The sequence below is a fragment of the Euleptes europaea genome, chromosome 12, assembly GCF_029931775.1.
Source record: "Euleptes europaea isolate rEulEur1 chromosome 12, rEulEur1.hap1, whole genome shotgun sequence".
Taxonomy (NCBI): domain Eukaryota; kingdom Metazoa; phylum Chordata; class Lepidosauria; order Squamata; family Sphaerodactylidae; genus Euleptes; species Euleptes europaea.
This window is the reverse complement of record NC_079323.1, coordinates 16314077-16328933: the sequence shown is the minus strand read 5'-3', so window position 1 is coordinate 16328933 and position 14857 is coordinate 16314077. Positions and strand designations below refer to the sequence as shown.

At 43.1% G+C, this 14857-nt stretch overlaps 1 protein-coding gene across 1 annotated transcript; it reads left to right on the top strand.

The window, feature by feature from the left end:
- The first annotated feature begins 1554 nt into the window (after positions 1-1554).
- LOC130485501 (stromelysin-1-like) lies at positions 1555-11680 on the top strand. The gene is made up of 10 exons (XM_056858705.1): positions 1555-1662; positions 2395-2636; positions 3855-4003; positions 4324-4452; positions 5852-6013; positions 6406-6556; positions 7314-7447; positions 8544-8703; positions 9979-10082; positions 11577-11680. The coding sequence occupies exons 1-10, from the start codon at positions 1555-1557 to the stop codon at positions 11678-11680; spliced, it is 1443 nt and encodes a 480-aa protein (XP_056714683.1).
- The last annotated feature ends 3177 nt before the right edge of the window (positions 11681-14857 follow it).

Here is a 14857-nt window from a genome sequence, read left to right as displayed (position 1 = left end):
GTTTTAGATCAAATCAAGCCTGAGCTGACCCTAGAAGCTAAAATCACTAAACTGAGGCTGTCGTACTTTGGACATATTATGAGAAGACAAGAGTCACTGGAAGAGACATACATGTTAGGAAAAGTTGAAGGCAGCAGGAAAAGAGGAAGACCCAACAAGAGATTGATTGACTCTATAAAGGAAGCCACAGCCCTCAATTTGCAAGATCTGAGCAAGGCTGTTAAGGATAGGACACTTTGGAGGACATTGATTCATAGGGTCACCATGAGTCGGAAATGACTTGACGACACTTAACACACACACATATGTCAAGGTGACTCACAGCTCATTCCTGAGCCTTTTGGCAGCCGGGGACAACATAGCCATGGCGCCAGTACCATGGAGCCTCCAAAGAGGTTCTATGGACACCGAAAGGCTAAAAAAGTATTTGAAATTTGAAAAATAAAAAATGGGCATTTTGCCCCATTGAGAACAGCGAAGCTGCGTCAGGAAAAACCTGGTGCAGCAACGCTGTTCTGGAGGGGGCGTTCCTGAGCTGGAAGGGGTTAGGAGGCCACCTACCAGCGGTCCCGCCCCCGGAATGCCCTGGGAATGCCTCCCTGGCTGCTGGTATGAGCACTTGCACCAGCAGGACACCGGCGGGAGGCCGAGCCAGTGCCCATAGGCTGCTCTGCCACGCCAGTCCTGGGGCACTGCTGCAAGTAGCACTATGTCAGTGTCCATGCCACTTTGCACTGTGCAAGTGCCATGGATGCTGGTGTAGGGAGCTGGTCGCCTCCCAGGCAAGCCGAAAATGTAATATCCCCCAAACCCAGTGAAGCTGCTCCATACAGTTTCATGGGGCTGTGCCACCATTTTTATAGGCGCAAGTTTGTGCCAGCAAAAGGGGGCATTCCTGGGGTGAAAGGACTCAGGGACCTGACTACAATCAGCCCTGCCCCCAGGAACACATCTTTGGGTGCTGCATGAGCCCCTGCACTGGACAAATACTGCCACCACCCCTGCCTGAGTCTGTTGCGCCACTCCGTGGTGGCAGCGTAAGTAGCCCAGCGCTGGAGTAAATGCCCATGTAGCCAGCACAAGTGATATTTACACCGCCGCAGGGGTCATGCCACCTCCTAAAGGCTTTCGCCCCCCTTTAGGATTGCACTGTAAAAAGACAAGAGAGTGCAAATTGGGTAGATTCTAAATATCCCACCTGGATCTTTCATTTTCTAGCTTCTGAATGCATAAGCTAAAAAAATTGTGTGACTAGAATTCCAACCACCTTATTAGAGATTACCTGAGCAGCATGTGTATATTTTATATTTTAAGGAACTGTGTTCCTTAAACACAAAACACTAATTATTCAGTAAAAGATGAATAATTTCTATGTATGCATACTTTCAATGCATTAGCAATCAGAGGATGTTGTAATGTAGTGAGTCATTATTCTTTGAATGTTATGCCACAAACAAGCATAGACGGGGAATATATATATATAGGGCCAATGAGGCACACCACCAGATTCTCAGACAGAGGCAGAAAAGTTTTGTGACCAAGACTGAAGGGAAAATGAAGTGCTTCCTACTCATGATTGCCCTCTGTGGAGCATTTTCAAGCGCTTTGCCCATTGTCTCAAAAACGGAACAAGTCACAGAAGAGGATATACAATTGGCCAAGGTAAGAATTGGTAATGGATGACTTATGCAGCTGAGAGCAGGCTGATTGGGAATATGGAAGGACATTATAATCTGCTAGGAAGTATCAGTGCTTATCTAAGAGCAGCAGTCGTCGAAGAGAGAAGCTTCAAGAGGAGATTACAATGTGAGATTGCTGAATGAGTTCAATCACAAATTCAGAACTATGGACCTTCCCTGGGGCTGAACAGGGACATAGGATTCTTATCTCACTACAGATGCTAATTTTCTGCCAATAAGCATTTCCCGCCTCCTTTAATTAAGTTGATTACATTTTATATTGTACCTTCGCATCCTGACTCCCTTCTTTGCAACACCTCTCCCAGCTTATGACAGGGATATAAGGGATCAGGGTTCATTCCTACTTGCGTCTGATGAAGAGAGCTTTGACTCTTGAAAGCTTATACCCTGAGAATCTTGTTCATCTCTAAGGTGTTATTGGACTCAAATCTAGCTCTTTTGATTGGGAATTGTTAGATGGCTGTGTTAATTTACAGTGACTGTAACTTTGATTATACTTATGGAGACATTTATGTTCAGTTCAATATTCAACATACACCAATGTAGGCTTTCAATAAATCACTGCTCATTGGCTCCAGCTTCCGTAACTGTACAATGGTATAATGTTCCTTAAGGAGTTAGCACCATTTCAAATTGCTATTTTGCATGTAACAGAATTCCATAAACAACCAAACACATCTTTTCTTTCCATTAGACATATCTGGACAGTCACTATCCTGATTCAGAGGCAAATCGTGTCATAAGAAGCACCGACAATAATATCGTTGGTAACCAACTACGGCAAATGCAGGAATTCTTTCAACTGGAAGTGACAGGCAATCTGGACTCAAGAACCTTGGCTGTAATAAAGGCCCCCAGATGCGGGATTCCTGATATAGGGGAGTACAAAACCTTTCCTCTGTCTCCAAAATGGTCAAAGAAAAACCTGACATATAGGTAAGACAAGTGGGAACCTGCAAGAACTACAGGGAGGCATATCATTTCCCCTCCCCCATTATTTCCTCTTTCCCTTCCTTGAAAGCCCCTATAGTATCTCCCCTTTTCCTGCTTCCTTCTCTCCTTCCCACCCAACAGCCAACTTACCTTTATCTGCCCCCTGTATTCAGCTCCCCCCCCCACACCGACAGCTTCTACCTAGGAAAACTATGTCACTCACGGTTCTGTGGTTCCAGCCACTGGGCTAGGATCACTTGCATGGTAGGGAACCCTCAAGGACTTTTGGGGTGGGCACCTCAATTTCTCATGTAATCCTCTCCCTGCATTTCTCATGTAATCCTCTCCTCCCCATTCCCAGCATTCCCCATATCCTCTCCTTTCCCCCTGCCTCTTCCTCTCCTTCTCAGCCATTCACCAACTTATAGGCTCGCCTACTTCCAGGTGGTGTCTGGAGATCTCATCTCCAGGCAACAGAGATCAGTTCACCTGGAGAAAATGGCCTCTTTGGAAGGTAGACTTTATGGCATTATGCCCCATTGAAGTGCCACCCTCTCCAAACCCCACCCTCCTCAGGCTCCACGCCCCAAATCTCCAGGTATTTCCCAATCCGGAACTGGCAACCCTTCCAACCTACCTTTTACCTGCCTCCCATCTTCAGCTATATTTATTATTTATTTACTTTATTTACTTTATTTTCCTCTCCTCCTTTTTGCCCTCACAACAACCCTGTTAGGCTAAAAGTATGTGACTGGCCCAGAATCACCCAGTGATTCGGAAGTAGGGATGCCAGGTCCCTCTTTGCCACCGGTGGGAGGTTTTTGGGTGGAGCCTGATGAGGGAGGGGTTTGGGGAAGGGAGAGACTTCAATGCCATAGACTCCAATTGCCAAAGCACCCATTTTCTCCAGGTGAACAGGTATCTATCGGCTGGAGATCAGTTGTAATAGCAGGAGATCTCCAGCTAGTACCTGGCAGTTGGCAACCCTATTTGGAAGGGTGAGGCCTGTGAGACTGATTAGCCTGAGGAAGGTGATACGGCCAAGAGCACCAGCAAGTTGAATGGCTAAGAAGGGATTTATTTGAACCCAGCTCTTCGTGGAGGAAGCCCAACACTTTATCCAATACAACACAAGGGCAGATGATCCCTGAATACTTGGTTTACCTGAAACTGACACTTTATTTCAGAGATTCATATCTTTTGCTACTTTCTGTTTTCAAGCATTCAGAACTACACACCAGACATGGCTCAGGATGACGTAGATGAAGCTATTGAGAGAGCCTGGAAACTGTGGAGTGATGTGACTCCCTTGACTTTCACCAGGATATCTGGGGACTCTGCAGATATACAGATCTCTTTTGGTTCTAGAGGTAAGTAAATCATATCAAAAAATAGCATTGGGAGATTTACCTGTCATCCAGAGTGTGTGTTTGTGTAAAGTGCCATCAAGTCACAACTGACTTATGGCAACCCAATAGGGTTTTCAAGACAAGAGATGAACAGAGGTGGTTTGCCATTACCTTTCTCTGCATAACAATCCTAGTAATCCTTGGTGGAATCCCATCCAAGTACTAACCAGGACCAATCCTTCTTAGCTTCTGAGATCTGATGAGATCAGGCTAGCCTGGACCATCCAGGTCAGGACCAATCCAGAGTGGGAGGATTTATATTTTTTCTTTGTCCTTTCAAGAACACAGCAATATTCCCCTTGACCCTTCCTTTGATGGACCTGGTGGAAAGCTGGCCCATGCCTTCTCACCTGCCGATGGAGGATATGCTCATTTTGATGAGGACGAAAACTGGACAAAGCATACAATAGGTACTTTTGTGTCTTTTTTGGCATTAATGCATCCCAATGAACATGTTCTTGTAGTGGCTTTTAGATAATCATTACAGATGTGCCCACACCCATAGCTTGCTACCCTTGTGATAGTTAACAGCAGTTTGAATACTGAATGGGCAGTTCTACCTCCTGCTAAAAGAGTTGCAGCAATGCCTGATGAAGAACCAGCAAGAGAGATCATCTTTTGTTAGCAAGCTGTACGCAAAATTAGATTGGTAACTAATGTCATACCCCATCTTTTTCCTGTCTCTCATTTCATCCTAAAAAGTGAGTTAGATAAGGGTGAGTGGATGTGACTGGCCAATTACCCAGCATGCTTCTGTGGCTGAAACAGGATTAAATCCCGAGTCTCCTAGATCCTAGTCTGACACTCTAGCCACTATACCACACTGGCTGTGATAGCTAAGGGACTTTATTAACCCCCTTTGCTTTGTCATGGAGGGGATATTTTCCATACTCCCTGCCTGTGATGCCAGTACTTTTCTGGCTTCTTGAGAGTAAACCTTTGCTTCCAAATATCAGAGCGACGTTATGGAGCTTACCTCTGCCAGGATGGTATGATTCCCTTCATTTTTAGCACTGCAGGTCCCATGATCATCCTCAAGATGGTGACCAATTTTGAAATGTCTAGGTTTATTTTCTGATGAGTTATGTTTGCCACAGACAAGTGCAGCTTCCATTGTAAAAAGCATCAGGGAGCTTCTGGGGATAACCTGGGTCAGGATGTCCCAATTCCCTTACATTTTGACACTGTGACTCCAATCATCATCCTGAAATTGGTGACCAATTTTCAGATGCCTAACTTTATTTTCTGGTAAGTTGTGCCTGCCAGAGACAACTATTGCTTCCAAAGCAAAAAGCAGGTGGTAGGGGGTTCTGGAGATTATGTGGGTCAGGATATTCTGATTCCCTTCACGTTTGGCACTGCCTCTCCCAAAATCATCCTGACACTGGTGGCCAATTTTGAAACTCCTAGCTTCATTCACTAATGTCTTATGCATGCTACAGACAGACAGACAGATTTATGGATGGACAGACAGATGGACAGATCCTTTTATTGATTAAATTTCTTTAGGGATTTAGACTTTTCAGTTTCTGGGAAGCAGGAGGATAACATTTCAGGAAAACATTTTCTTCCATTAAGTTCACAACCTCCCTCCCCAAGGACCCCACGATATAAGGCAGAAATCCCCTGGGAAACTGAAGAACCCAATGGCAGAACAATACACAAAAACAAAGAAGAAAAAGCGAATAAAGGAAAAATGGAAGGACCGGGACAGGAGAAAAAAAAAACAGGAAGGAATCACTCCTAGTTCCTTTGTTGATAGATAGTGTCTTAAGGAGGAATCTTCATGATCTTCCTGTTTTCTTTTAGGAATCAACCTTTTCCACGTTGCTGCCCATGAGTTTGGCCATGCATTAGGTCTTGACCATTCCAATATTCAGGAGGCTCTGATGTTTCCAATCTACAACGCTGTGGACCCCACCAAGGTCAGGCTTCACCAAGATGACATCAATGGTATTCAGTCTCTTTATGGTAAGTACAGGTTGCCAGCTCCATGTGCGGACTAATTCTAAGTAAAATTACTATGTTTGAGGGGATTTGAGGTGATACCAACTTTCCTTTGGGATGTAAAGTGGTTCCTTCACCCTTGCAAAAAACAGATTGATTCTGAGAGAAACCAGTATGATTGATTTGAAAGCAATTTGGATAATGGGCAACTTTTGCAGGATGTCAAAGAGGAACAGTTGCCTTCTCCTTTCAGGAGAGCATGAGAAGAGATGGATCCCATCCTGCAGGTTAAGAGGTGTGTGTGTGTGTGTGTGTGTGTATGTTCTGTTACAAGGAATCTTAAATTATGACTCCCTGCCACTTAAGTTACTTTTTTCCAAATCCTAATTTTTCTTCTCTTTTGCTCTTTTTTAAAGGACCCCCTGAAGAAGATGATAATCAGCTAACATTCCCCATATTGCCAACAAACATTCCAGCAGAAGAATGTTCAATAGACATTTGTGACCCTAACCTGACTTTTGATTCTGTTACCACTCTCCAAGGGGAAATGTTGTTCTTTAAAGACAGGTAAATGAGGACCAAGCTTTGAAATAGTCATGTGAGTTAATTTCCTCACTTAATTTAATTTTTAAAGGGCCGTGAATGATCAAATATTGATCCAAAGACTTCCAGTAACAGGGTAGAAAGGCTCCCTAACCCTTTCCTCTTTGTCCATCTTTTAATTCTCAAAATACCTCACCCCATAGCTCTGTTTCCATTTTTATCAGAAAATATATGGAGGGGGAAATGAAAGGATAAAGAGATTATTCTTTTAGCTTTCTTCTGCTCTGTGCTGCAGTCTCCATTCTCTGAAATAATTAGAAAAAAGGTTTGGTAAAAACTATTTTCATGTGCAAATTCAGTCATCAGGAATAGGTTGACTGTCAAGCATTAAAAGCATGGATATTATGTGCAAATACAGTGAGTTAACAATGAGCTCACAGAATTACAGTGCAATCCTAAACAAAATTCAAGCCCTTCTAAGCCCATTGAATTCAATAGGGTGCAACCCTGCTTAGGATGGCACTGTTAGTTTCCTATCTGAAACAAGAAGCAACCATGGTATACCTCTATTAAACATTTTGACACACCATCTTTTATGGGCGAGATAGTTTTTACCATTAGTACTTAGTTGCATTTAGCATTAACTGGTGTGGTGGATTTGTAATACAGCCTTCAGTTCAGGTTTTCAAGCATTCAAGGAGTACGCACAAAAACTTTGTTAGATGGCATTTTGAATATAATTGGAATGAAAGATATATGTGTTGCCATTTTCTTCTCTCAGCTTGATGTGGCGGATGAATCCTGAGAAAATAGATATTGAACAATATCATATTTCTACTTTCTGGCCTGCTTTGGAAGGTGGCATAGATGCTGCTTATGAAGATGAAGATAAAAAAACCTTATATATTTTTAAAGGTATATATTAATCTGAATGAATTGCAAGTTCTGAAGCTTTACTAGAAGGGGGTATGTCTTGTGTGTGTGAAGTGCCATCAAGTCGCAGCCGACTTATGGTGACCCCTTTTAGGGTTTTCATGGCAAGAGACTATCAGAGGTGGTTTGCCAGTAGGGTTGCCAACTGCCAGGTAGTAGCAGGAGATCTCCTGCTAATTCAACTGATCTCCGGCCGATAGAGATCAGATCACCTGGAAAAAAATGGCCACTTTGGCAATTGAACTCTATGGCATTGAAGTCCCTCCCCTCCCCAAATCCCGCCCTCTGCAGGCTCTGCCCCCAAAATCTCCCGTTGGTTGAGAAGAGGGACCTGGCAATCCTATTTGCCAGTGCCTTTCTTCTGCACAGCAACCCTGGTATTCCTTGGTGGTTTCCCATCCAAATAATAACCAGGGCTGACCCTTCTTAGCTTCTGAGATCTGACGAGGTCAGGCTAGCCTGGGCCATCCAGGTCAGGGCAGGGTATGTCTTACTGTTGATTTAAAGGGATTATGTTCAGAGATAAGGCAGGTGGTACCTAGAGGCATGGCATTTTTAGTGGTGGCACCTCACCTCTGTAATGCCCTCCTCCTTGAGGCTTGCCTGACCCCTAATAGGAAATATAGGTGCCAGGCCAAAATACACCTTTTTACCCAGGCTTCTAATTTGGGGTTTTATCTTACTGACTTTTTGAATGCACTAATTCTGTTCCTCAGACAGTTTTTATGCTCTTTATGTCCAGTGGCTTGTTTTTAACGGCTTGTTTTTATATTGTTACATAGTTTAAATTGTAAGCTACCTCCAACAGGACTCTGAAGCAGCTGCACTAAAATACCTTAAATAAATAATATAAGTATAAAGCTGACCATAGATGAAGACGTCGCCAATAGCTTTAAGAACTAATGTGCAACATATTTGCTTATTTCCAAATTCCTATTTTTCTAAACAGAAGGCATTTCCTCCTTGTGTCCACCGATACAATGTGTTTTGTAATTGTCTTTGCATTGATTTGGAATGCAGAAACCTCAGCACTTCTCATTAAGATCCTTTCAATATTTTCAATCTTGTTCTTTAACAGGACAGAAGTACTGGGCTATGGGGGCCAATGTTATACCGCCTGGTTTCCCAAGGAACATCCACACCCTGGGATTCCCCAAAAGAATTAAGAAAATCGATGCCACTGTTTATGATAGGAGAAGAAAAAGGACATTATTCTTTTCAGGAGATCAGTACTGGAGGTGAATAGAAATTATCTCCCTGGAGAGCCCTGAAACAATACATGGCCCTAAGCCCAATGCTACAATCCTTTGAGAATTAACATACTTATGATAAGGGTGTAAATGGGGGGAAATCTCCACCATTTTTACAACCAGCAGGAAATCATAAACTTACAAAAAGGACAGACTGTTCAGAAAAGAGCTTGTTACATGTGCAGTATCAGGACATAAGATAATGCTCAGATATTAGAGCAATCCTAAGCATGGTTATATTCTTTTAAACCCATTAACTTCAATGGACTTGTGTGTGTATATACATTAGAACATAAGAACATAAGAAAGGCCATGCTGGATCAGACCAAGGCCCATCAAGTCCAGCAGTCTGTTCACACAGCAGCCAACCAGGTGCCTCTAGGAAGCCCACAAACAATACAACTGCAGCAGCATTGTCCTGCCAAAGCACCTAATATAATAGGCATGCTCCTCTGATCCTGGATAGAATAGGTATGCATGCATCATGACTAGTATCCATTTATACTAGTGGCCATCTCCTCCATGGATATGTCCACTCCCTTTCCAAGATGGCAGCCATCACCATATCCTGGTATTCTTTGGTGGTGTAAAGTGCTGTCAAGTTGCAGCCAACGTATGGTGACCCGAGGTTTGCAAGGCAAGAGACTTACAGAGGTGGCTTGCCAGTGCCTTCCTCTGCTTAGCAACCCTGGTATTCTTTGGTGGTCTCCCATCCAAATACTAACCAAGGTCAACCAGGCTTAGCTTCTGAGATCAGATGAGATCGGGCTATACCATGCTTCCATCCCTCCTCAATGGACTTAGAAGGGTCTATTTGGGGAGGGGCTGTGGCTCAGTGGTAGAGCATCTGCTTGGCATGCAGAAGGTCTCAGGTTCAATCCCCGGCATCTATAGTTAAAGGGACTAGGCGAGTAGGTGCTGTGAAAGACCTCTGTCTGAGTAGACAATACTGACTTTGATGGACCATTCAGTATAAGGCAGCTTCATATGTTCAGTTAATATTAACTCACCTTGAAAGTGAGATGTTGTTAAGAGCAGCAGGATTTCTTCAAGGATAATCCACCATGGCGGGAATACAGATATATGGACTAAAGCCAGTTAGACAGGATTCATGTTGAAGATCATGATTTTGTGGTACTCCCTGTTTCAAAGACAGATTCATATGGAAAGGGATCCAAGGCAGGCATTTCTAACATCTATAGTTATCATGCCAGTGAAACAACCATGGCATCTGCTTAACTTTTAACCAATTCCTTTCTTTAGATATGATGAAACCAAGAGATCTGTGGTAAACGGTTATCCAAGAAAGATAGCTACTGACTTCTCTGGAATTAGCTCCCCAGTGGATGCTGCCTTCCACCATAATGGTAAGCAGAATACGATCCTCGTAGATATTAGTATTTTTGAAACATCTTTAGTAAGGATGGCTACCTTAGTTGGTGTAGTTAGGAAGATGAGATATTTGAGAACATCCATGATAAACATGCAGATCAGTCACTTGAGGGTCTCCAAGCTGCTGTCTGTTCCAGGAACAAGAAGGCATTAAAATTATGTCTGTAGTTCAACCAGTGACATGAAGGAGTGGCTCAGGAGTAGGTTTCACTGAATCTGCTGAGCCATCAATGCCTTTAAACTTGTGTGTGTGTGATGGCTGGTGGCCCCAGTGTTGCTACAAATTAAGTAAGGACTAGTTACAAGAAACTGTCCATGGGAGCTTCCATGTCCCAGAACTTCTTTATATGCCCAGAAAGGCCTAAAGTCTGTAGAGTCCTTGATCATCTCAGGTTCAGGAACCCACACCTGTGTGAAGGGAAAACACACACAAGTGTATCTTGATTGGTGAGAGAACCAGCTCTGCCATCTGAGTGGAGCTCTCAGGTTTTTATTAAGAAAGACATATAATGAATAGCAAGGTTGATCAATACTTTAGACAATGGAATTTTAGGCAAGGCATACCACGATTAATGATTAACAAGATCAAGGCATAGCGAAGACAATGCACATTCCATCCTTGTAGCCAGCAATCTTTTGAGCAAACATACATAGAATGATGAGATTAAAAGAAGCTAATCCCTTTAAGGCTGCTACCCTGAGGTCATTAGGCAGCTAGTGAACTTTGCACTGTACTATGTGATCAGTATTGAAAGTGGACTTTGGCCGGGAGCTTTCCATAGACCTAGAATTTATTGTGACCAATATTTCAATATGGCAAGGATAAGGGTTCTGTGGAACCAATATTAAAATGGTGAGGGTTTGCCCTGCCACCAATAATTAATCTTGGTTTCAAAAATCCTCTACACCTGTGCATCTCTCCCAAGTGCGTGGAGGATACTTTCCTTTACATTTCTCTGTTAATAACCACATTTTCTAGCAGCTTGCAGAAAGCTACTGGGTGTGTTTTTGTGTATACAACTTGTATTTAGTTAACCATCATTAACCAACAATGGCCATTGGCATAGATGAAGGGGGAATAGGGTTGCCAGCCACTGGTGGGAGGTTTTTGGGGCACAGCCTGAGGAGGGCGGGGTTTGAGGAGGAGAAGGACTTCAATGCCATAGAGTCCAATTGCCAAAGCTTCCATTTTCTGCAGGTGAACTGTTCTCTATTGTCTGGAGATCAGTTGTAATAGCAGGAGATCTCCAGCTAGTGCCTGGAGGTTGGCAACCCTAAGGGGGAGGCATTAGAAACCACATGGAAATAAATAAAATTCTGCAAGGTATCACCATTAACTTCTTGTAGATGTTCACTGTGCACCCTCCCTCACCCCAGACCCAGGAGAGAAAGAAGGAAACATTAAAATAGGACTTGATGGTTAGTTTGAATCTATAAGGCAACTTATATTATTCCCATTCTTCTTTTAGGACACTTCTATTTGTTCAGTGGCTCAAACCAATATGAGTTTGATGGGAAACACAAAAGATTTAACAGTATAAAGAAAAGAACCTTCTGGTTTGGCTGCAAGTAAGATGAAAGGAAAGAAAAAACAAGAATAGCGGTATCCATCAACTCCTTCCACACATCAACAACCGAGTGCCTTGTTGGTTCTTGGCAATAGCAGTTGACTGTGTGTTCTTGAGCCACAACAAAAAGCAATCATGGCCTCCCACTCTTCTATTATTCTACAAAAGGTGCAAAATCATAATGTTCAAGAGGGCGGTTTTTAAAATGGATTAGAACTGTAACAGAATGAACAGCCCAGGAGGGCATTTATAGAATGAAATAGTCTTCTGCAGTGATTATTGTAGACATCATGTGCTTTTACTGCATTATCTTGTAATCCACTTTCTGTATCATTTATAGTTTACCTGCCCTATATAGTTTCTTATTCGCTGTGTTCCCCAATTCTGTAATCCTAGTCCTGTTGCATTGCTCATTAGTTGTTTTATGTTGTCTGATTACACCGTTTATATCCTGTCTCAGCAAGAAAGGCTTACTCTCTCTCTCTAGTTGTATTAAATATATAGTTAATATTATTTATAGTAATAATTATAAATTATAATTGTAATTTATTGTAAATCAAAGCAGATACATAATTTCATATTCATAATTTCATAATTCAACCAACCAAAGAAATATGCAAAACTGTGCAGAACTGTATAACAACCATTTCTCGTTAATATTAAATTATTATTTTGGGTTAAGTTATATGATGTTGAATGATAAAGTAATTTATGTTTCTGTACTTGGCGTGTTGGTTTATTCCCTTTTAAGCAAGCATACACTCATGGTAGCAAAGCACCAAAAGGACAAAAAGAGCAGCCGGTTGACCTCCTGGTTCAAACACCACAATTCACTCATCTCAAAGCAGATCAAACTAAGCCAGTGATTCTGAGCTTGTGGCCCACATACCACCACAATTATCATGGTATCTAGTATCAGAGGAGCATGCCTATTATTTTGGGTGCGGTGGAACACAGGAAGGATGGTGCTGCTGCACTCGTCTTGTTAGTGGCTTCCTAGTGGCACCTGGTTGGCCACTGTGTGAACAGACTGCTGGACTTGATGGGCCTTGGTCTGATCCAGCAGGGTCTTCCTTATGTTCTTATGTTCTTATCGTCCTGCTTAGTCAGACCATTTATTTATTTATGTTATTTTTTATTTACATTATTTATAGTCTGTCTTTCTCACTGGGACTCAAGGCAGATTACACAGGGTTGCCAAGTCCCTCTCTGACACTGGTGGGAGGTTTTTGGGGTGGAACCTGAGGAGGGTGGGGTTTGGGGAGGGGAGGGACTTCAATGCCATAGAGTTCAATGGCCAAAGCGGCCATTTTCTCCAGGTGAACTGATCTCTTTCGGCTGGAGATCAGTTGAATAGCAGGAGATCTCCAGCCACCGCCTGGAAGTGAGAATAGAGAATCATGTAGTTAATAGAATGAGCCTTTGTGCTGTGTTTTTTGTATAGTGGCCACCTGGAGGTTGACAACCCTACCCCTTTCAGATTACTGTTCTAAACCGGATGTCATCCGTTGTTGGCCCGAATCCAAGTAAAGTGATATAGGGATGGGTGTTTCATACAGCTCATTTCAATCCATCTATGAGCCATTGCAAAGAGTGCCGCTATTTCCCCCCGCCTTTTTCCATGTGGCATTCTTTTTCAGCTACAGCTACAGGCATACCAATGGTGCTGCTATAGCGCTGTAGCATCTTGCACTGAAGCAGTGCTAGGAGGGGGAGTTATTTCCCCATCTTGAACCCCCTCAAGAGTGGGGAGCATCATGTTCCATCATCCATGTTCCACCAAGCACAGCATTCTCTGATTCCAACAGCAATTATTCAAACGTCTCTGGGCACTCAAAGGTAGGGATATATGAATATCCTTTTGACTTCTCCCCCCACCCCTTTTATGTTGTTATGAGCAACTCAAGAGGGGCAGCCATGTTAAACAACTCGAGAGGGGCAGCCATATTAAACAAAACAAAACAGAAGTCCAGTGGCACCTTATCAACTTTTATTCCATCTGGTTTTTCTTGAAGCACTTAAGCCATTGTATGCCATTTGGACCCACAACAGTGTCAGTGTCTCAACTCAATTTCTCTCATACGTTTGTAAAAGAAACCTGCAGTTTTGTCCCATACATGGAGAACCTACATCAGAAACAGGAAATTCGAACTGGAATAGTGCGTTGATGAGATTTGTTAACACAGCTGCTTACAACAAGCAGAACACAGAGATGACCTTCCCATAGGTCATTTTTGCAGGGGAAATTTGCGTTTGGTTTGCTGCACAGTTTTCCGCTCCGAATTCTCAAACATCATATGCATGAGGGATTCTCTCTCTCCCCCCTGCCTATTCCAGAAGTACCTTGTGATTAATTAGGCATCCCAAGATTAATTAGGACCCCAGAATCACGGAGCTTCTGAGTCCCTCCCCCTGAAAATGCAGCCTTGTTGCACTTTACTTGGAGGGGGCGGGTCAGCTCTTAAAGGGCTGCGGGTGCTTTTGCTGGGTATTCCTCCCCACCTTTCTTCAACAGCTCCCTGCCAGGAGCTGCCTTCCAATCTTTGCAGTCTTCTTCAGTGTCTTCCTGCACAATTCATGAATGTTTAACTCCCTCTTTTGTGCTTTGCTTTGAGGGAAGGAGTTGGATGGGAGGGACAGACATGTGGGAGGGAGAAGCCAAAGAGGGTGTGGGGAGAGAAACCCAAAGTTAAGAGCTATGAATGGAAACGGGGAATTTGTGTTGCTCTTGCCTCAAAGCAGTATTTAAATTCGTTCTAAAACTGGATCCTAGAACTGCGGGGGAAGAACGAAGCCAGATTGAAGTCACGTCTGAAAGTCGGTAAAATAATGAATAATGCAAAGGAAGCCTCGAAGCAGTCCAGCAGGGACTGTGAAGTAAAACCCCCCCTGCATAAATGGCTATAGAGTTGGTTTCCATCTATCTATCTATCTATCTATCTATCTATCTATCTATCTATCTATCTGTCTGTCTGTCTGTCTGTCTGTCTGTCTGTCTGTCTGTCTGTCTGTCTGTCTGTCTGTCTGTCTGTCTGTCTGTCTGTCTGTCTGTCGCCCACAGCCCTTTCTCAATGTTTCCAAAGTGCCCACATGCTAAATAAGGTTGAGGACCCTTGATCTAAGTTAATGATATTGCATTTGTCAATCTTGAACATGCTATCAACCATTTTCATTGGGTGCCC